The sequence below is a fragment of the Trichomycterus rosablanca genome, chromosome 4 (genome assembly GCF_030014385.1).
Source record: "Trichomycterus rosablanca isolate fTriRos1 chromosome 4, fTriRos1.hap1, whole genome shotgun sequence".
Taxonomy (NCBI): Eukaryota; Metazoa; Chordata; class Actinopteri; order Siluriformes; family Trichomycteridae; genus Trichomycterus; species Trichomycterus rosablanca.
Window position 1 is genome coordinate 37,567,571 of NC_085991.1, and position 23,711 is coordinate 37,591,281.

At 39.5% G+C, this 23,711-nt stretch overlaps 1 protein-coding gene across 1 annotated transcript in view; it reads left to right on the top strand.

The window, feature by feature from the left end:
* sema4f (sema domain, immunoglobulin domain (Ig), transmembrane domain (TM) and short cytoplasmic domain, (semaphorin) 4F) overlaps positions 1–23,711 on the top strand; it is a 94,741-nt gene that overhangs the window by 63,258 nt on the left and 7,772 nt on the right. Inside the window, exon 2 of the mRNA XM_062994248.1 lies at positions 21,788–21,936. Coding sequence (XP_062850318.1) covers positions 21,788–21,936 — 149 coding nt within the window. The remainder of the gene's footprint in view (positions 1–21,787; positions 21,937–23,711) is intronic.

A 23,711-nucleotide genomic window follows, 5' to 3' on the forward strand; every position in this document is an offset into this window, starting at 1 on the left:
CCAAGATTCACAAACTATAAGCTGTGAGATTAAACTGTTACAAATGTTCCTATCACAGCAGTCTCAGTACTTTGTAACTTCGGGTCAAAACCGTTTTAAAACTTTGGTCCATGCTGACATGGTCGCATCTCATAATTGCGACAGATTTGTAAGCAGCATGTTTATGCCACCATTCTACGACAAATAAGTGTTTGCCAATAAACTATTGTATATGCACATAAACTAAGGGCGCATTCACATGAGAGGCGGTTTGCACTTTGCTCACTGCGAGCCTTGGCGCAAATTGCCGCTAAGCGCTTGGCTTGAGTGGTGCCGTAAAACGGCATCATAATGCGAATATGAGACGAATACTCGTCTCAAGTTGGGCTTGCGCAGGGAAGTGCAGTGGCAAGCAAAGTGTCACCACCACATTCCATAGGAAACAACGGCTCAGCTGGCGCAAAAGCGTTTTTGCCACTTCTCATGTGATGTGCCCTAAGGTTATCAGGATCCGAAACCGAGCTTTTTTATAGGAGTTAATACTGACCCAAAATGTTGGCTTATTAGGAGATTGGATTTAGCATGCTCTCAAATAGACTGACACATTGTATTCTCTAAATGTGGGTAATGATGACTGACACTGTATTATACAGTAGTTTGGTATAATTGAATGTTTTATTACTGTAAGGGTGTTGGTTTCGGGTTCAATGTCAGTATCTGCTAATACGCGGCTTTAACAACAGAATTGATTTTGAAATGAAAAATTAAAGTGAAATTAGGTTGCTGTTTTAATTTGAACAGCACTGATGTTACCAACAATCAAAACGAGAAACTTTACTGGAGCATCAGCATTGTATCCTCACAGCAAACAAGTAAACTTTATGAACCTTGGTTGCCAAATATGGCAAAAATCTGTGGCATGATGGTGGCAGATAATGTAGCATTAGTTCACATTTATGGCACATTACAATACACCAGTAAATTAAAAGTAAAGATTACATTCATTTAAATACTGATTTAGTCATGGTAATCCAGTATTAGCCCAAATAGTGACACTTGTTATTAGATTTAACCCAAGATTAACCCTGTTCTATAAAGATAATGAATGGAATCTTAGTTGAGCTTTGTTGGTATCAGAAACCGAAAAAACAAAATCCAGGTTGAGCATTACAGACAGAAATAAGCAATACGTGGAGCATGGTTGGGGAGGGTAAAGCTGATAAGGCTATGATTCTAAAACTGAGTCATTATAGTGGACGTGCGTGTGTATATACTCATGGCTAACATCATCAGCTCTAGGGCAGTGAGTATATAGAAATCAGATTAATAATTTATACTAATGGAGAGATCAGGTAGACATGTTCCAGACAGTCTGTCCCTTGGTGACATCATACAGGTGAGTAAGCGTTGGTAATGAAGGTGATTTGGATGTAGCATTTTTATATCCTCAGGTGATACAAAAAGGGACTTTTTTCTAGTAGGAAAAACTGACAAAAAGTGTTTGCGTTTTTCTGTCGTTTTCAACTATAGAAGTGATGTGTTTAAAGCACTGCCAACTATACAGCATTTTTGATATTTTATGATCATCCAAATGATCTTTTAAGTGTAGCTCTTCAATCTGTCGTTAATCTCTTTTGGATTTAATTATTAGGAGACTATAGCGGGGGATGATAGCATGTTGTTAAGCATGTTGTTAAGCATGTTGAGACAGGAGTCTAATCACCTCAGTGACTGCAATGACTCAGTGTGTAGCACGTTTCATTGACTATATAGTTTTGAAAGTAAGCATGATAAATTTGTCCTTGATACGGGAGGATGTGACCCACCTATTTGATTCCACGAGACGCTATTGCATCAGCACAAAAGCGGTTTTGCTGCCTCTCATGTGAATGCGCCCTTAGTGTAAAGCAGTGTGGTGTTTAAAGTGTATTTGGAGATATTAGTATGTGTTATCAGCAAAACGTTTGCGTTTGTTGTCCGGAAAACTTCTTAAAATCTTTACTTTACTGATTTATTGGTAAAGTGGTAGTACTCGTCCTTCTGCAGGATGCCTAATGCATCCCATTAGAGTTGTGTTAATGCTGACTCTCTGGTTTCAGAAGGCTGGAGATAATACAGCCCTCAGTCCTGTCATTTTAACCTTGTTTACCTTCGTTGAAAAGACGACAAAGATGTGATAATGAAATAAAAATAAAGCAATGAAAAGGAATCTTTATTATTATAAATTTGTCTCAGATGTTTGGTAAAGCAACAGTAACAGTCTGGTAGTATAAGTTAAGAATAAGAATAAAAAAAAGAAAATTCAAGCCAAGAACATGCATACTAAGGGATAAAAATGGGAAGGTGTACAATGACGCTTCAGGCATCAAGGACCAATGGAAAGTGTACACGCAAACACTAAACAAAAGTGTCCAACCTGACGGTTACTTAGCCAGCCATACTAAAAGAAGAGGTGGAATCAGCGATTAAAGATATAGCCAAGAACAAAGGCTCCTGGAACAGATGGAATTCCCATAGACGTGCTGCAAGAATCCAAAGCCGTAATAGAAGCAATGACAACACTGTGCCAGAAAATATGGACAACAAAGACATGGCCCAAGGAGTGGAAAAGGTCGATGTAGCTGACTGCTCTAATTATCGTACGATAGCTCTGATACCTCATGCAAGCAAGGTGGTGCTGAAGATCATTCAACGTAGACTCCAGAGCTACCAGACAATCAAGCTGGATTCAGAAAAGGCAGAGGTACAAGAGACATAATAGCGGACGTCCGGTGGATCATGGAAAAGTTCATAAAAATGGCTGAAGACAGAAGGATGTACAGAATTACTATCCACCGTGTCGCCATGAATCATCAATGATCACGAAGGCCAGGAGAGAGAGAAATGCCATACAATTATTACTGAATACAATGAAAGCCTTGCTCGGGCCTATCAGTGAGAACTTGGAGGTGAAGGGGTCTTTTTGATCACTAGACCAATACCTTAACCAAGAAACAGCCACTACCACTGTGAAGTGCAACTCATCGTACATAAACGCTGCATGCAGGGTGCTGTTTTTTTCCCTTTGTGACAGTAAACAAAAGTTGATCTCTGTAAATATACAGTGCCAGCGTGTTTGTTCCTTGCATAAACAGAAATGTTTACCCATCATACCCAGATGACCCTAATATATAATTACACGTGCAAAGTCATTAGTGTGGGGAAGTCTTTCTTTATTTAAGGGCCAATTGACCTATACTCACATCTGCAACTGTTCTTTCTGTTAGTGTTTCCGTAAGGTCCCATATTGTTTGATTAAACAGAGTTGTTTACAGACGTACCCTTTGTGAGCACCAGATCTGAAGAATGGTTTACAAGATTAAAGAGAAGCAATTGGGTCAGCTTTAATCCTGCCAAGAAGCTTCTAAAACAACGAGCCCCATTCTTAGAACTCTTCTGCTGCAATGACCTGGTTACCGAATATCCCTATGGGCTAGAGCCTGAGGCGTCCTGGGTATTATGCAAACAACATGCATTGAACATAGTTTTTGTCTGTGAGCTCGTTTTGGCTTAGGATTTTGTCAGGTGTCCTTATTTGGAGAAAACACAGATTATACAGTAAAGGTTTCAGGTATAATTATTGAGCAGTCTGAACTGCAAAGGTTTTTACTGTAACATGAATGTAATTCATTTCATTTAAGAGCCACACCCATTGCTAACTATGAAATGAATTATATAGAATACATTATATGCTTTCAATTGGTCATTTTTGAGGCAGGCCTTCTCATCCAACATTACCAGTGCCTGGGCTCACAAATGCCTGACCTCACATTGCTCTTTTCATTGGGAACTCTATTATTGCTTGATGTTGTTAGACTAGCATGTCCAACTATAAAGGGCTTTGAAAGTAAGCATGATAAGTTTGTGCTTGATACCAGAGTACAAGACCCATCTAATTGATTCCATGAGCATCAGCAGCAGTGTAGTGTTTAAAATGTATTTGGAGATATTAGTGTGTGTTATCAGCAAAACGTTTGTGTTTGTTTTTAAAAGCTTTACTTTACTTATTTATTGGTAGTCCATGGTCAGGTGTCCACCTGCTTTTGGCAATAACTTAACCTTAAGAATCAAGAATGCACTATTTTTTTTATTTTAATGGTACCTGTATAAGAGTTCTGAGTAATGGATATCTGATAATAATCTGCTTCTGACATCTTCACAAAAACATGGGTTAAAATCTTTAAAAGCTTGTGTTGGGGTCTGCTAGTATAGTGCAGATTGTTTAGAGGGAAAACAAACCTGGAAAGCTGAATCTTTTACCAGGACACAATATGACACATCAGTGTCGCCCTGTAGTAGTGCAGTGTTTTTAAATTGAATTTTTCAGATGAGGGTGGCACAGTGGCACAGAGGCTGCATGTATTTCTATTTATCTGCTGGGGTTTTCTCTGGGTATCCAATATCCTTCCACCCTCTGAAAACATGTCAGGTAAAGGAGGTAGATTGTCTACACCAATTTGCCCATTGGTGTGGGAGAGTAAATGTGTGATGGTGTTAGCCCTGCAATCAATTGGTGGCATGTCCTGGACCTTGCATGGTCTTTCCTGTTGGTGTTGTAGCCACTGTCAAACTGACTAGGATTATGTGGTTACTGTGCTGTCAACAACATGTAATAAATCCCTAATGCTTAATTTTTACAGAGGTGAGAACACCTGAACACTAGTGTAATTGTGGGTGTTTTCAAACATGACAGGTCACATGATTGACAAGTGGTAGAGATGTCTACTTGAACACTATAAAGCCTAAAGCACCACTAAAAGAGTATTTTCCTCTGAATGTGTATTTTATATACAGCTGGTCAAGGGTCTTTTTTTGTTTTTTCTATTTATGCATTCTCCCCACAATTTCTCCCAATTTAGTCATATCCAGTTATCTAATCGTATTTTGCCTCTATTGTTGCAGACCTCCACTCCACTCCTGACCACTTCCACCTCCTCTGACAGGAGCAGATTGCTTCTTTTCACAGGCACAAGGCGGGTTCCTATGGGGTACTGTATTGTGCACGGATTGTCCCCACTACCCCCCGTGTCTCTGCAGGTGCCATCGATTAGCCAGCAGAGGCCATAATTGCAGCAGTTATGAGGAATCCTGTTGGCCAGTTACTCTCCATAGAGGCGCCTGGTCAACCTAGCATAGCTGACCTTGATTTGACCTTTAAATGACCTTTATGTACACAGAAATCATTACTGTCCATTAGCAGATTGTCTCAATCAAAACTTGTCACTATTGTCTGTTGGTTCCATAGTTTATAAATACTGTCTGTATCAGTACACATTCACACATGCCGACACACAGTCTAGGTGTGAGACGTCTCACACGGCTAGCTTATCCTGCTGAGTCGGGACTGATTAAAGCTCTAGGCTGAACTCCTCACTGTAATCCTCTTGGGCATGGGCAAATTTAGGGCAAGTGCGATTAGTTATAGTCCTCACATCCACAAACCCACAATGCATCCTTGAAGCAGTGGAATGGTAATGATGAGGAAACTTTGGCACGTACTGTGTCACTCCCCTTAGCCCCTTTCATTTGTGCCTTCTCTTTTCCCCCTACTGAGTGTAAAACCTGCTAATCCAGACTCCCTGTGGTAGACACTGACTGCCTGTCCTAGCAGCTAATTCACAGAGGGCTCATACAGCGTCAAAGCATTGTGCTTTTAAAGTCTCCAGCTAAGGTAAAGCTAAGGCTAGTGCACTGATTTGGTGTAGCTTTAACGGTTTATGGGTGGTTTTTGAGTGTCATGATGGACAAAATGCTAATATCCTTGTTTGAAATGCAGTTAAAGTGCTTTCCTTTTTCAGATGGTGGCAGATAACAGTAGGGGTTCAGGCACTGAAACAAGAGAGAGCTTTGTGTGTGCGCGCCACTCCGTATTTTCATGATGCGGTGCTTGAATCTGAATAGAGATTTAAAGTAGCAGTTTCCTAGAATTTTGCTTTCCAAATCTGTTCACGTACCTGGCAGAGGATGACCATGAAAACAAAGTGTCACCAACGTATATCTTAGGTTGTAAAAGTGTCATCCGTAAAATTGCTTGTTTTGTAGTTTTTAGTGATATATGCCACACTTGAAGCTATCAGAACACCTTAAGCACATCCTAAATTCTACAGTTCTCCGAAAGGCTACTGAAAATATGGAACATAATTCTTAAAAAATACACCGATCAGCCATAACATTAAAACCACTTCCTTGTTTCTACACTCACTGTCCATTTTATCAGCTCCACTTACCATATAGAAGCACTTTGTAGTTCTACAATTACTGACTGTAGACCATCTGTTTCTCTGCATGCTTTGTTAGCCCCCTTTCATGCTGTTCTTCAATGTTCAGGACCCCCACAGGACCACCACAGAGTAGGTATTATTTAGGTGGTGGATCATTCTCAGCACTGCAGTGACTATGGTGGCATGAGTGGATAAGACACAGCAATGCTGCTGGAGTTTTTAAACACTTTACTGTCACTGCTAGACTGAGAATAGTCCACCAACCAAAAATATCCAGCTAACAGAGTCCTGTGGGCAGCGTCCTGTGACCACTAATGAAGGTCTAGAAGATGACCAACTCAAACAGCCGCAATAGATGAGCGATCGTCTCTGACTTTACATCTACAAGGTGGAACAACTAGGTAGGAGTGAGTGTCTAATAGAGTGGACAGTGAGTGGACACGGTATTTAAAAACTTCAGCAGCGCTGCTGTGTCTGATCCACTCATACCAGCACAACACACACTAACACACCACCACCATGTGTCAGTGTCGCTGCAGTGCTGAGAATGATCCACCACCTAAATAATACCTGCTCTGTGGTGGTCCTGTGGGGGTCCTGACCATTGAAGAACAAAGTGAAAGCAGGTTAAAAAAGTATATAGAGAAATAGATGGACTACAGTCAGTAATTGTAGAACTACAAAGTGCTTCTATATGGTAAGTGGAGCTGATAAAATGGACAGTGAGTGTAGAAACAAGGAGGTGGTTTTAATGTTATGCCTGATCAGTGTAATAATGATCAATCTCAATCAGAGAGCAAGGCTGATTAACACAGAAAACAGCCCCACTACTTACAGGTTGCCTCTGTTGGGCTCTTGAGCAAGGCCCTAATCCTCAACTGCTTAGATAATTATAAAATTTGTGCTGTTTATTGTAGTTTTATGTTTCAACAAGGGCTGTGTTTGATTTTGGGTTATACTCACCAGGAAGGCACACTGCAATAAATGTGTGCATAAAGAAGATTATGATTTTATCAGGAAGTAAGAGTATAAAGGTATAATGTAATAGGTAAAATAAAACTACTCATAATGGGGTGTATCTGAAGTCACAAGGTCCTACTAGGTGTGTTGTTATTCATAGCCAGTATCTCAACCTTCAAATTAAATAAAGATTAACAATACAAATATTTTTAAAGATATTTTATTGACCAAGGACTTTATCTTTAATGCTTTTATTATTTTATATTTGTATATGCATTGCATTTTTAACCTTCATGACCAGTGAAGAAAGGTGTTTGTGTGCACCTGCTGATCGATAACAGGGCCAGTTACTGAACAACATCCTGTTCAGTCGTGTGTGTTAGTCTACCTACTGTACATACTGTCGCTTCTGTATACAGTTAGTCACTGATTGTAGTGGATGGATAGAGAGTAAGAAAGATAAATGACCTCTGTGAGTTGTTCATACATCAGTGATTTTGGATTTTGTGTTGTGATGTCTCCTGTAACTCTTGTACACACTTCAAACCCTGCCACAAATCTCCCAGCCCGCTGTGTCTTGTTTGCACATGTGGCATGCTGGTGATTTGTTCGAGGAGAATAAAGGGTTAATGACGGCAAGAAATGCCCCCATCTGCAAGACACAGATGCAGAGATTCTTTATGAGAATGTGAGGTATTATTCCAGTCTCTGTATATTTGTTTAGGACAAATTTACAACTTACTGAGTTGCTTACCAGCTGTTGTAAAGGGTGCTTCTGTACTGAGCTGATCTCCCAATCTGTGGTGTACGAGCAATCTCCCCTGAAAATAAACCCTGTTTACTTAAAACCCACTCCAAATAAAGACCTACAGACTTTCATTACTACAACTGGGATATTCATAATATATATAATATATATACACACACCGATCAGCCATAACATTAAAACCACCTCCTTGTTTTTACACTTACTGTCCATTTTATCAGCTCCACTTACCATATAGAAGCACTTTGTAGTTCTACAATTACTGACTATAGTCTATCTGTTTCTCTGCATGCTTTGTTAGCCCCATTTCATGCTGTTCTTCGATTGTCAGGACCACTACAGAGCAGGTATTATTTGGGTGGTGGGTTATTCTCAGCACTGCAGTGACAATGACCTGGTGGTGGTGTGTTGGTGTGTGTTGTGCTGGCATCAGACACAGCAATGCTGCTGGAGTTTTGAAACACCTCAATGTCACTGCTGAGAATAGTCCACCAACCAAAAATATCCAGCCAACAGTGCCCCGTGGGCAGCGTCTTGTGACCACTGATGAAGGTCTAGAAGATGACCAACTCAAACAGCAGCAATAGATGAGCGATCGTCTCTGACTTTACATCTACAAGGTGGACCGACTAGGTAGGAGTGTCTAATAGAGTGGACAGTGAGTGGACACGGTATTTAAAAACTCCAGCAGTGCTGCTGTGTCTGATCCACTTATACCAGCACAACACACACTAACACACCACCACCATGTCAATGTCACTGCAGAGCTGAGATTGATCCACCACCCAAATACGACCTGCTCTCTGGGGGTACTGACCATTGAAGAACAGAGTAAAAGCAGGCTAAAAAAAAGTATGTAGAGAAACAGATGGACTTCAGTCAGTAATTGTAGAATGTGCTTTTTTATATATAAATCCACCACTAGTGTATTTAAATTGATCGTGTTAGGCCTTAAATATAACTAGAATCTAATAATGGCTAAAGTACTGCTAGTTATAAAGTGTTGTTTTTTTTTTTACTGTCAAGCTTTTTGCTGATTTAGTATCATTTCACTTTGTAAAATAATTACCCTGGGTCTTGACATGCACAGTAAAATTTGCACTGACACATGGTCATAGAATAACTGAAGCGTCCACCACACCCTGCGATCGTAGACTGACCGGCTGGCTTAAAGACGGATGGGTTTCCTGCTGAGCAGCTTGTTGTTTTTATAGCCTCCTTAACCAGAGCTGCTGTCAGTATGGGTTATCACCAGAACAAAGGAGCACATGAGTGTTAGATGTTGATGTTTCTGATTATTAATAAATTATTCCCTCGATGTTCGTGTGAGGGGACAGGGATAAAATATGCTTTTTGTGCCTCTTAGAATCTGTCTTCTTGTTTTGATTTTGTAACATTTTATTTATGCTCTCAGAATTGCTCATGAAAGTTGAAGTCAGTGATTTTAACAATGTTGTTAACATATTGAAATTATGTTATATATACATATGTGTCACATTAGCAGCAATTCCTCTGGTAGCTTATTAGACCACATAATTTCCTACATGTTGTAATTGTTCTGACTGAAACACATGAATTTAATAATAAAAGGGGTATCCAATACTGTTGTCCATATATTGTATTTACGCAATAGCTGTCATGACATTTAAGCCATGTTTGTCACAGCTGGGTCCGTATTATGGTAGTTGTCATGACATTTCTCATACAATAAGTGCTAATTAGGCAGCCTTGACTGGTACTGGAAAAATAACCACACATGACAGCTTAAAAATGAAACAGTCGGCAGTTTTAACAGAATATAAGGCCTGATTGGGAGTTGCTTCCTCACAACAGCAACTCCTAAGGTGTCGACACTAAAATTGAAATGGGCTGACTTTTCCTTCCTTTATTTCCTTCCTCACCTTCCTATCTCACCTTCCTTCCTCCTTTTCTTCTGATCATTGTGGTCTGTCTACCTAAACTGGCACAGTTTCGACATCATATGTGCATAACCCTTATATTTTATCTGGGCTTGGGAACGACATTGAGAGCCCAGTGGCTAGGCTGATTGGCCATCCCACCCTAGACCTAGCCAGTCATGTGTAGACGCCTAGCATGATTCACCACTGTGCCACCAAGCGTCTCAGTATTGGAAATGACTTAATTACCAAAAATAAAAAAGTAGAATTTTTGTTTTTCCTGCCACTTGATTGAAATGGTGCAGTGCAGATCCACAGCTTATAAATAAGACCATGAGTATTTGGCCGAGTCTCTACTGTGGTTCCAACAATGTACTGTTTTAGTGAAAAGCTAAGAGAATTGCATTGACAGTCTAAACCAGAGAGGTGCTGTCAGCAGAATGGAAAAGTGTGTAGCAGTGGAGTTTTTTACCTACACACCTGCTACCCAACATCTCAGTTTCAGTTTATTTATATAACGCTTTCAACAGCCTTAGTGACAGAGCAGGTTTAGAAAAATGTGGGTTTAAACCCTAATAAGCAAGCCAAGCGAGACACTGGCAAGTAAAAAAAAAAAAAAAAAAAAAAAAAAAAAAAATTAGGACGAAAAACTAAAAGAACCCAAAAAAGAAGCAAATCTCTCTTGAGTAAAACAGGATCGTGACATATTCACTCTTCTGCCATGCTTTCTGCATTGGCTGCTTGGTTTTAGCTTGGCACACACAAGTCTTCCAGGCATTAAAACCTGAACATAATACTGGTGATGAAGTTCTTTCTATTTGTGCCCAGGAGGGATTAAAGGAAGGAGCTCGGCCCACACGTGAGCTCTCACCTGCAGGGAGTGTTTATTTTACTTTTATAAGAAAAAAAATGCTCTTACCATTAATAGCTACCCAGTATTCTATTGGAAGCCTTACTGGAATGGATATGAGGATATTAAATGCCTGGGTGACTAATGCCAACATTACCTTAAGTCACTCTTGATCTTTTCTTCTGCTTTTTGTTATAGTGACTTTTTTTTTAATGCATTTCCTCCCCATTTATCACACTCAATTTTGTCTTCTGCTGCTGAGAGATACCAGATTACATCCGAGGAGAGCACGTCACTGTACACGCCTCTTCCGACACGTGTACAGCCCTTCTCTTCTCGCCCATGCATTCTGCACAGCGGTCTCTTCCGCCAATCGGGGTCCTTACACAGTGTATGAAGACCCACCCACCCACACATAGTCCGGCTCCCACCCTGCAGGTGTCCAATTAGTATCTGCTGCAGGCACTGCCAATTATGCCTGCCAGATAGCGCCCAGCCGACCGGTGGCAACACCGAGTTTCGAACCGATAGTGACCGAACCGATAGTGACCATTTTTGTTCTTGTAGCTCGTTTGTCACATACAGTCAAGTAATCTCTGGACAAATAAAAAGAAATAAGTACATCTGTTACTGTATTTCTCATATTTCTCACAAAACACATTTTATTTTCATGTTGTACCACTGCTTTATCCTGGTCAGGGTTGTTGTGGGTCCAGTCTTTATTACATCCCTGCATTTCTGTCCTGCAGTGTCTTTTAGTCCTTAGGACTTTAAGGACACCGTTCTCATCAGGTCTACTTTAATCTTGCTGCTCACCTGCAGCCACTTTTTACTCCTTAAAAACAAGTTTAAAAAAAACAACTTAGAAGTTTCACATGGGTGACACGATGGCTCGGTCGGTAACACTGTCCTGGGTTTGATCCCCAGATAGAGAGGTCCGGGTTCTTTCTGTGTGGAGTTTGCAAGTTTTCCCTCTGTCTGTGTGGGTTTCCTCCGGGTTCTCCGGTTTCCTCCCACAGTCCAAAGACATGCAAGTGAGGTGAATTAGAGATACAGAATTGGATGTGACTGTGTTTTACATTAAACTGATGAATTCTGTGTTTGTTTATTTGTATTTTAATGTCATGTTTTACACTCTTTGGTTACATTCATGACAGACACACGGTAGTTACTCATTACACAAGGTTCATCACTTCTCAAGGTTATATCGAACACAGTCATGGACAATTTTGTATCTCCAATTCACCTCACTTGCATGTCTTTGGACTTCCCCGGGGGAAACCCATGCAGACACAGGGAGAACATGCAAACTCCACACAGAAAGGACCCGGGCCACCCCACCTGGGGATCGAACCCAGGACCTTCTTGCTTCGTGCTACCCACTTAGCCACCGTGCCGCCCATGAATTCTGTGTAACCAGTAACCACCGTTCCTGTCACGAATGTAACCAAAGTAAAACATTACATTAAAAGCTGAATAAATAAATCAATAAATGAATACAATATTTATGATTTATTTTGTTAAATATAAATATATAAATAAATAACAAATAAATAACATTAATATTAAATAAAAGACTTGATAATTGGGTCTGTATCTAACAGCTCATCACATACATTTGTAGTTCCATACAGGACAAAGCAAATCATGTCAAACAAAATCAATATACAGTAGTTTTGCTAATTAATAAATAATGAACTGTTAATGACATGGCACATGTTCACTGCAGTTTTAATCTTTCTCCCTGGTAACTGGGCCAACCTGCCATCTCGTGTCCCCTTTCAGTCAGACTTTGCTTCTCTGTTCCTTTTTAAATAAGCCTTGTTACTTTTCTTAGTCTTTTGCTCTTTGAGTTCAGACTTACTCAGCAGTATTTCTCATTATCATAGTATCCATGAGCCTACATATGGAATAAATGAGGGCACAGTGACACAGGCTTTTGAAATGTCACTAGGGTGCATGTGTGATGCATTATTTAGTCTGCTTGGTTCAGGTGGACTCAGGTGACAGTCAGTGACTGATCACTTTAAACATGCTTTAAACATGTGTATGTGTAAAAGTGTGTATCTGTGGGATCTGCTGCGGTGCTGATTCATCAGGTAATTTAATTAAAAGTGTAAACCATTGGTAGCAGCAGGTTCCTTTTAGAGGCAAATGGTGTACTTCATCAATTTTATACATGTGGCATACTGTGCACAGAGAAGTCACTGTGTCCTCCCTCATAACAGCTGTTTGCAGTATGTTGCCATATTGGTTGCTTTTAATAAGAAAATTTATTTATTTTACATTGTTAAATGTTTATGTCTGGCTTTAAGCGTTGCATGTGCTGATTTGGATGGACTTAACTATTATAGTACCATGTTATATACATGTCTTTTTTCTGATGCTAATGATTGTGTCCACATACTTTTTCTTATTATTTGATGTACATGTTGTACGTCTTTTGGAAATTTGTGCCCATTTAGTCAGTGGAGCATTTGTGTCATCAGGCTTTTGGTTGGTCGAACAGGACTGGGTTTGCAATCAGTTTTCTAAGAAATGCTGATTTATAGATTTTGTCAACTGTAATGAGATTCAAACTCCCCACAAAATTACATTTGAGACATTGTTGAAGCAGTGCCATCAGTGTGGTCGGCCACTCAATGGACAGAAAATCTTCCCAGAAGTGACTGGTGTGTGCTAGCCTACGGCTTTTCTCAGCCAGCAAGTGTGTTATGTCTGAATACAACACTCTGCTGCTGACTGAGGAGCTTCGCAACTGACACACGCCCTCTCCGACACGTGATCGGTACCGACTGCCTTTTTTCACCTGCACGAGGCGAGTTCATATGCGGACCAGCCTTGTGCACAGGAGCCACACCCTGATCAGCATTATTCCTCAAATCTGCACAGGTGCCATAAATCAGCCAGCAGAGGTCATAATTGCACCATTTATGAGGAACCCTGGTCCTCATCCACCCTGTAAACAACAGCCAAACATTGTTCATGTGGCTGCCCAGCCCAGCCGGATGACAGAGCTGAGATTCGATAAGATATATTCGAAAGCTCTGGTGTGCTAGTGTGTTTTACCGCTGCGCCACCTGAGTGGTTTTTCCCTTTCTTCCAATCTAGTCATATTCGAATCCCTGATTTTAACTTCCTATGCTACTTCTGCAGATCTCACACCCTGATCGAGAAGAGCTACAGATTATCATTCACCCCTTTTGACATGTGCACAGCCACCGACCATTTATTTTCACCTGCCTGTAAGGGAGTAACACAGATAGCATTATAATATATGGCCAGACAGACAACCTACCATCTCTCTTGCAGGCGCCTTGACATCTTCTAATCGGACACAGCCAGTCGTGTCAGTTGGCCAGCTGACAAATTGATATATAAATGCAGGATGTGTAGAATACTTCAGTCATTACAACCAATAACAAACATCAAAGCTTATTATTGCCATCCACTACATTGTGATTGGCAGGTGCATTATACAGGAGTCATCTTCCCCACCCCCTTTTTTATCCCGAGCAGTTGGAGTCTATCAGAAAGCATTTATACACGATCATCAGCCTGCTGTGGGTCTTCATGCAGCAGTGGAGATGTGGGGGTAGGGTGCGTTTAGCAGAGCAGCAGGGAGAGAGATGAAGAAGCAACACGCTGATTGAGAGTCATTAAAGTCATTCTAATTTATTAAAACTTCCAGAAAAGTGTGATGGGAAAAGAGTTGAAAACTTAAAGAAAAAGCTAAAATGACCTGTTTCTTTTCATCACCAAATTTATGCTTCTCCTCTCTATCCCGTCCTCACTCCATCTTGCTTGTTTTTCATTCATGATTAATGGAGTGTGACTGTATAAATGATTAATGAGGAGAGTGGAGTGGGTATTGGCTGGCTTTTTTCCATTGCAAGCCAGCATATGGGCTTAGCACATCAGTGTCATCTCTCTGTTCCTCTGGCATCGTAGACCTCTTGCTGTAAGTTTGCGGGGGGCGGGTCATGGAGAGCTATTTGTTATAGTGAACCACCTGCTGAACACCTCTGCTTTTAGAAAGAATATCTCAGTGCATTGCAACATAGTCTGTATCCAAAGTATCAATATGGTAGTCAACATTTTCTTTAAAAATGAACTCTGGGTGCTCGGGACTTTTAATATTAGCTCTGCCACCGGGATGCCGGGAGTGTACATGGGCAATGATTGGCTGGTTTGTCAGGTAGGATTGCCATAAAGGATTGCTTATAACGTGTACTTTATGCATTTATGGCCTCAGCTGGCTGATCAAAGGCGCCTACACAGAGACGGGAGATAATGTGACTCTGTACATAATACGGATCTCCATATGAACCTGTTTTGAGCAGGTCTAAAGAAGCGGTAGACTACTGCACACATCGGGGGCGTGTGTTAGTCCTTGCTTGGTCAGGAGTGAAGGTCAGCAGCAGTAGAGGACGTGAAATGTGACCGGGGGATTGGATCCACCTAGATTGGGAGGAAAAATTGGGAAAAATGCATAAATAATTAACTAAAATTTCATTTCCAAAGTAGCAACTGAAAAGGATCGAATTGTGTCTATAAATATTAACAGTGTAACTATATCACATGAATTATAAAACATGGAAACTACTATCATTACACTCGAACCATAAAGGTGATAGGATGAGTTTGTACTTTGGATTTCTTTGGTGTGGGAGGACACCGAAGCACCCAAAGGAAACTAACGCAAACACAGGGAGAACATGCAAACTCAACATAGAGACTGGAGATAATGTGACTCTGTACATAATACGGATTTCCATATGAACCTGTTTTGAACAGGTCTAAAGAAGCAGTAGACTACTGCACACATGTCGGAGGGGGCGTGTATTAGTCACAGCCCTTCTCAGTCAGGAGTGAAGGTCAGCAGCAGTAGAGGAAGTGAAATGTGATCGGGTGATTGGATATGACTAGATTGGGAGGAAAAATTGGGACTGGAAAGGATCGAATTGAGTCACTAAATATTAACATTGTGTGACTACCATTATAACCCTTGAACAATAAAGGTAATAGTATGAGTTCGGACTTTCTTTTGGATTTCCTTGCACTGGTAGAGGACACCAAAGTACCTAAAAACCCCACGCAGACACAGAAAGAACATGCAAACTCCACACACAAGGGAATCAAACCCAGGCCCTTCCTGCTGTAAGGTGACAGCCCTCTACTCGCTGTGCCGCCCACAGTCCTGAAGGCTTTTTTATTCAGTATAACTGATTTTATACAACAGTTAGTTCCGACCTTACAATCTGATTGGTTGAGAAGCGTTCTAAGCAGTCTTGTCGTTACTGGCAATGCGTCAGCGGAGTAATACAGTTGTGGTGTGGTTATCACAAATATCAGCACGGCCTTTTCACACCACAACTGTATTACTCCGCTGACGCATTGCCAGTAACGACAAGCTTCATGCACACAAGCCGCCGGTTGTTTCAGGTCTGAGGGCTCGTTAAAAAGCTATTGGAGACCCACACTAGTTGACAAAAAAAGGTGGAGTGCAGTCCTCAGTGCAGAACATGACCCAGAAGACACAGTACAGAGGCAACAGCGAAGCGAGCCGGACTGTTTGATGCCGATGCACATCCTACAGAGCAGCCTTTTTTTTCTAACTGCACAATAAACGGAAGTGTGCATATTAACATATACAAATAATAAATAACTAAATTCTATCTTTTAATTCTTAATTAATTTTATTTTGATCTTTTTCTCCTTTTCCTTTCATCTTCGCTTATTCATATTCGCTTATTATTTTTATTCCAAACTAGCGTTACTTTGTAGTGTTAAACTATATGCCTTTTTTAGCCAACTGTGTTAAGACAGGGTAGGGAATTCTTACCGTTGCATAGCAGCAACTAATTCGTTGTGGAACTACTTATTGGCGGAAGGTATTGTCAATATTAAAACATATTCAATATGAAATTCAGGGCTTCTTTGGTTTATTTTCTTTCTTTATTTTGTAAAAACTGTTGTATAAAAGCAATAGAACACTTCGGCTCGTGCCTGCGACCAAATCACAGCCGTGATGTTATTCGCAATAACACACGACCTCAAGTGTTCTATTGCTTAAATATAAACCTGTTAGTAATGAGTATGTCTGAACTCAGTAATTAGTCAGGCTGAGAGGGTTAGATTCCTCACAACACTGGCTTTTTCTAGATTGTGCAGATATTTATAATGTTCATGTTCTCGGCTACGCTTATAATCGACTATTTACCATTAGTTGCTGGAAATGAATTTCAATGATGTTTTTAATACAACAGCATTAATCAGACAATTATTTATTGGTTGATTAATGGTTCATTATTATCTTAAATTAATTCCCAACTTCGTTTCTGAATGGGAGTTCAGAAGGTAGAAGGTAGAACTTATATGATTGTGTGGTGTTCACATTGCAAAGCCACACCATCTGCCCCTCCGTCACACAGCAGGGAAACAATTTGCCAGAGGGACAGGAAGACATCTAGCACAAGGACAATTTCTAAGGTCATTTCCCCCAGGGTCAGAGTCTGTCATATCAGATGAAGAAACCGATAGACAGGCAGAGACAGACTAGAAGTGAGGGGGAGAAAGAGAGATGTCTTTTAGCTCAAATTTCAAGGTGCAAATGGAGGGAAACAAATGATGACAAGCTGAGGTGTAGAAATGATGATGATGATTTTTTTATAAGCTCAGTACATTTTACTGCCGGAACTAATACCCAACGTAGCTTTAATGAGTACTTAAAATGGGTCGTTGCTTTAATTCGGTTCAATAATATTACTATCGCCCCAGCCCCGCTCAGTAAACTAAAGGAATTAGCTTTGTACAATTGTCCTCTCTCTCTGGCGTGCAAATCTACATTCCTTGGGACATTTTTTGCATTTCTGTAAATGAGTAACACATATTTTTCTACTGTGTACAATACATGTTATATCCTTCAACTACAGCCACGGCCACTTATTTGTCTTTTCACTTGCCTTCAAATGACTGAACCCAGATTAGATAATCTTTTGAAATGTGTGAGTATTTAGATCAGAACTGCCACTGGTCCTGACACAGTATTACCAGAACAATGTATTTGACATTTTGGCTCTGTAATTTTTTTTTTCTGGTTAAACGAGTTCTTCCAAATTCTTAATGAGAATATTGTCATTTAGAGCTGTTGTGGGGAGAAAATAACAACAACAGCACTATTCCCCAACCCTGTGCAGGCGCTATCAATCAGCCAGTAGAGGTTGTTATTGCACCAGTTATGAGGAACCCCGGTCCGGCTCATTCCACCCTGTGAACAGCCAATCGTTGTTGCCAGTCGAATGGCAGAGCTGAGATTCAATACGATGTATTCGAAATTCCAGCTCTGGTGTGCTAGCGGATTTTACCATTGCGACACCTGAGCGGCCATTGTGTCATTTTGAAGAACTTAAAACCTAAGGTAGAGTTTAGAAATCAAAATGTGGTGGAATAACTTGGCAACTTTAAATTGGTAAGATAAAGTATGTGTGAATTAATGAGATATAGAGATGTATAGATTAGTCACTGTTCTGCAGGCTAGGTTTCTGACCAACCACAACCCTGATCAAGATAAATCACTCACTGAAAATGAATAAGATAATTGATAAGATAACATTTTATTAATCCCCAAAATAAAATTACAGTGTTCCAGCAGGAACAAGTACACATAGAAGTAAGTTTGTAAGTACTGTATGTGTTTACATATATAAATGTAGCCACATACTGTATATAAATGTGCATAAAGTATATGATTATACAATGATTACAAGAACTACAGAAGAAGTGTCAAGTGCAGATGATTAGATAAATTACAGTCCATGAATAAATGAATTAACTAAAATAATGTGGTACTATGCAGAAAAGATGTGCCAACATTTCTGTCATTTAAATAACACAAACCATTAAACAATCCAAATAGTTTGTAGTAAAGAGTGTTTTTTGGGGGGTAGAAATGCATCATGTGTAAATTAATCTTATGACAAACTTGCTTCCAAAAGTCACCAGACACAGTTCTTCTAAATGTAAAAAAATTACTAAATTTAGCAGGGGTCTTTTAATAAGCATAGGTGACCAAACACAGAAACAACAACATTTGGAATTTCAGACCTAAAGCATGCACACACAATCCTGATTCAAATTTGAGAACTGTGGGGCTGTGCTGTATAACCATCAGTCTTCATTGTAAGCAAATATTGACATTTATATGTTGTCATGTGTCTGTGTGTGTACTGGAGTCGGTATACGCCGCTGGGTTAAGCATTCTTACTATGCAGTGCTATCTAAATAACAGTGGGAGGATGGTTATGTATAAACAACTTAGTGATAAAATTTTATGACTTGCTTGCATGATCGGTGTGTTGATCTATTTGTGTATAGTGAGAAAAGCAGTTCATTGGTGCAGTGGCAGAGTTGTGGAATGACAGATTGGTGGATAAACAAACACATGTACAGTAGATGTGGCACACAGCTGGCCCTTTTTAAGCAGCTGTCTTTCTCTCTGTCTCTCAAACACACACACAAACACAAAGGTCTCTGGTGATGTAGGGATAGTACTCTGGACATGTGCACTTGTATGTAAATGTGCACACGTATGTAAATACAGAACCAGGAATGTGGAAGTAAAGCGTTTTAGGGGGAAAAGAAAGGGAATGTGGAAATGAGAGGGAGAAGAGTATTAAACAGAATCATTTATTTGATCATATCCTCTTCCTTGTGCAGCAAAGGGTAAACTGAACTCACACACAAACATAAGCAATGACAAGACATATGGTTACCGAAGTCCAGTGAGTTGTGTATGGTCAGTTCATACAGAAGCGTGCAAAAACACACTGATTTACAGGTTAGCCCCAATGAAAATAATGGCAAAATAACTGGTGTGATATTTATTGTAATATATTTACATGTTTAAAGGTACAAGTGAGGCATTTTGTGTTTACAGTCTCCACTCAATCTCCCTCTCTGTCCCTTCCCACTAATAAATGAGTATGATGTCCTGTCATTTGTATTGTCTTTCCCCATTCATGTTGCCTGGAAAATATAACATAACCTTGGCTTTTTGATAGAGGGATAAAACATAGACTCACCCTTAAGTGGCAAAATGAATTTTATTTAGTATTGTGTGTGTAGGTTTGCATATATTTAAATATGGTGCTGACTTGTGTTTAGTTTTGGCTTTAATTTTGGCCTGACAGAAAAAAACAAAACAAATTGAATGTTTTTTGGATGTTACTAACCATACCATGTGATGGAAAATTCCATAAGATCAGCAGTTTCTTAAAGACACAAATGTTGTTTACTCTTCAGATGTTTCTAAACTTCCTGACCAGTGCTTCTATGTACTGCACTGCTACATGCTACATTATAATAAATGAGCAAGTATAGATTTGTTCCTGATGAAGCGACAGGTGGGTGTAGAATGTAGTATAATGGCAGCTCTGTGGCACAGCTGGTAGAGCAGGTACCAGTCCCTGCTTACCGGTCAGCAAGAAGTTTTGCATGTTCTACGTATTCCATGTGGGTTTTCTCCTACCTTCTCAAAACATGCAAAGGGTACATTGGCTGTTCAAAATTTCCCTTAGGTGTGTGTGTGTGTGCGCTCTGTACAGGGTGTGTTGAATCCTCTGTCATAATAAAGGTTTTAGTAAAAATGTATAAATAATATGGTATGTCAGCAGGAAGAAAATGAATGACAGTCATTTGTAAATCCATTAATAGCTACAATTTCATAATCATGATGGACTTCAACAGGTTAAAAAATACAAAGCCCATTTCAGAACAGTTGGGAAGTTTTGTAAAACATTCTGTTGAACCGTTAACTGAGGTACTAAAAAGATTTTCACTAATCAATTAGATTGTATTTTGTAATATAAAATCTATTTAGATTTTAATGCTTCCAACAAACACACTCAAAAATGTGATGGCTCAGGAGCAGAGTGTACAACAATTTATTCTAACTGATGTCATCTATCTACACTAAAATAAACAGACAATTGCAAATAAATAAATATAGTCATTTTTACAAGTACTTTGTTGTACTCAGTTATCATTAGTAAAACTATGTTTTGTTGGCAGTATTTTGTTAGCAAGTGTTAGAAATCTAATCTAATCAGGAAACACATTTGGCCTTCAAACACCCATCACTTCAAACTGATTCCATTGTTACAGAGTTAATAAAAGTGTACAGATCGGTGGAGCTGTTTCATCAGCCTGGCCTTGGGCAACAGCGCTACGGTGCATCTTCAATTTAAACACCATTAATTATTCACAGTATCAACACTTCTCTACTAATGTAGTCAGTAAATCAACACCTCTGCTTCATCAGTTTTATGGCTAAACAAAAAAAGATTTAAAATTATTTATGCAGAGAATCTATTATTATTATTATTATTATTATTATTATAATTACATTGTCTAGCTAAAAGTATCTGGACACCAATCATTATTATTATTAATAAGTTCAGAGGTTTTAGACACCTCCGTTGCTGAGAGGTGTATATTATTGATCATATAAAATAAATGATCCCTTCAGCTTTGTGGCAACAGTTTGGGACATGGTTTTTTCCTGTCTAGTAACACTCATCCTGTGCAAGTGAGATCCAAAAACACATGGTTTGATAGGTTTGGTCTGGAAGAATTCCAGCGGTCTGCACAGAGCCCTGATTTTAACCCCATTAAAATCCTTCAGGATTAATTAAAACATCAATGTCATCAGTGCGAGCCAAGACTTCTCTTCAACCATTAGTGCCTGACCTCACAAATGATCTTTTTATTAAATGGGGTACAAATCCTTCAGACACATGCTGAAATCTTGTGGGACAGATACAAAGAAAAGACCAACTCTATCCACATACTTTATTATTATTACTAGTGTTGTTGTTTTTTAAGTTAATGGTCACAGTAATTGACCAAAAAGGGCAAGTCAATAACTCATTATTACTGTATGATTGGAGAAGATTTGATATAATTAGTGTTATTATTATTGTGGTTGATGATACCTGTTGTTAATACTGAAATATATCAGGCTTTAGATTTTAAGTGTAAAAGCTGATTTGTCACTTATTTCTCTCTGTTTTAGGGATGAGCTTCCAGCGTGACTGGTCTAAATTTGAAGGCGTGGCTAACTTCAGCACATTCCTATTAGACAGAAACTCTGGGACACTCTACCTGGGGGCACGAGATGCGATCGTTGCTGTGGAAACTAACAACCTATCAAAATGGCAAAAGGTAAATCTTATTTTTGACAGTTGTACTGAATGAACATAAATGTAAGAGCTAATACAGCAACAAAAGAATTCCCTACCAGGCTAATCGCAAATATAAAGCAATATTAGACATGGATCATTTCCAGCATATGAAAAAAGTCATTTTCATTATAAGAAAATTAAACTGTTTCACTTGAAGGTGATTGAACTGATCTGTTTTGTTCCGAAATAAAAGAGGGTGGTGATTAGCAATTGCAAAATCACGTCTCAGTAAAGCGCATCACATTAAACAGTCATCAGAGCCAGAATACAATGAGAGACTAATCTGATGAAGGGGTTTCATTAGAAAGCTGGGCTTGCTCTTCAATGACCTCATCTCCTCTGCTTGGTCCATTTCACTAAACAAATTACCCCCATCTCCAGCTACCTCTCCAACCGTCCCTGATTTTCCATTATTCCTGTGACTAGTGATGTGTGTTTGTATATGTGTGTATTTGTTTTTGACCACATTTAAGGCAGGTATATTAGTTGTAGACTATTTAGGCTGAGCTTGTTGCTTTGGGTGGCATTTTACTATGATGTTTGTCTGTTAGGATTTTAATGTCATGTTTTACACTTTGGTTACATTCATAACAGAAACGGTAGTTACTCATTACACGAGGTTTAGCAGTTGACAAGTTTAATGTCAAACACAGTCATGGATAACTTTGTATCTCCAATTCACCTCACTTGCATGTCTTTGGACTGTGGGTGGAAACCGGAGCACCTGAAGGAAACCCACGCAGACACGGGGAGAACACGAAAACTCCACACAGAAAGGATCCGGACTGCCCTATCTGGGGATCCAAACCCAGGACACGGTGCTACCCACTGAGCCACCATGCCGCCCACTATGATGATAAACCCCATTAAATACTATATGATACATTTAACAGAACTATTATGGTCAATCACCTTATCTTACAGGTGTTGCATATTCCTTCAGATAAGGTTTCTCTTTGAAATGGAAAAAAGAAAGAAACCCACCAATGGCTAGGAGCTGTCCAGTATCTAGGAGGAATTTAATTATAAAAATACTCAATCACATGTTAAAAGAAAAAAAAAATTCATATTGAGCCAATATAATATTGAGCAATCTGTTCAGGCCACAGAAGTTTCTCCACACCAAAATCAGCACTGACACTTTACAAAAGCAACAGTACAGTGTGTAATGTTTGTTTTATTACGATTAATTATTAATCCAGTTTTAAAATTCAATTCATTCTGGATTTTTATGACACAATGTGCTGTGAACCTCTTTTTTCTAGCACTGTTAGATAAATGAAATATATGACATCAGCAGTTGAGTTTGTGTCAGAGAATTAAGGCTTCCATTAACTGCAGATGTCTGTGTCCATAACTAATAGTTCCTGAAGATAAACGCTGCACCAGTGAGCAAACTCAGGTGAAATTGATGTTAATTATCCTTAACGCCCTGGTGGTGCAGCGGTAAATCACACTAGCTTACTACAGGTGGAGATAGCCAGACAGCCTAGCTATTGGGAGGTGGGTGCACTTGTCAGTGCTTGGATGAAATAACAAAGGCTGAGTCAGGAAGGACATCCAGGATAAAAACTCTGCTGTCATGACCCCTAAATAGAGGAGCAGCCGAAAGAAAAAATAATGCTTACCACTCTCACTAGCTAATAAAATACATTATACATTAATTACAGGGAAATGCATGATTCATATTTCTAAAATCATAAAATTCAAACATACATGTACAAGTAATGATGTTATTTTTTTTGGTAATGCTTT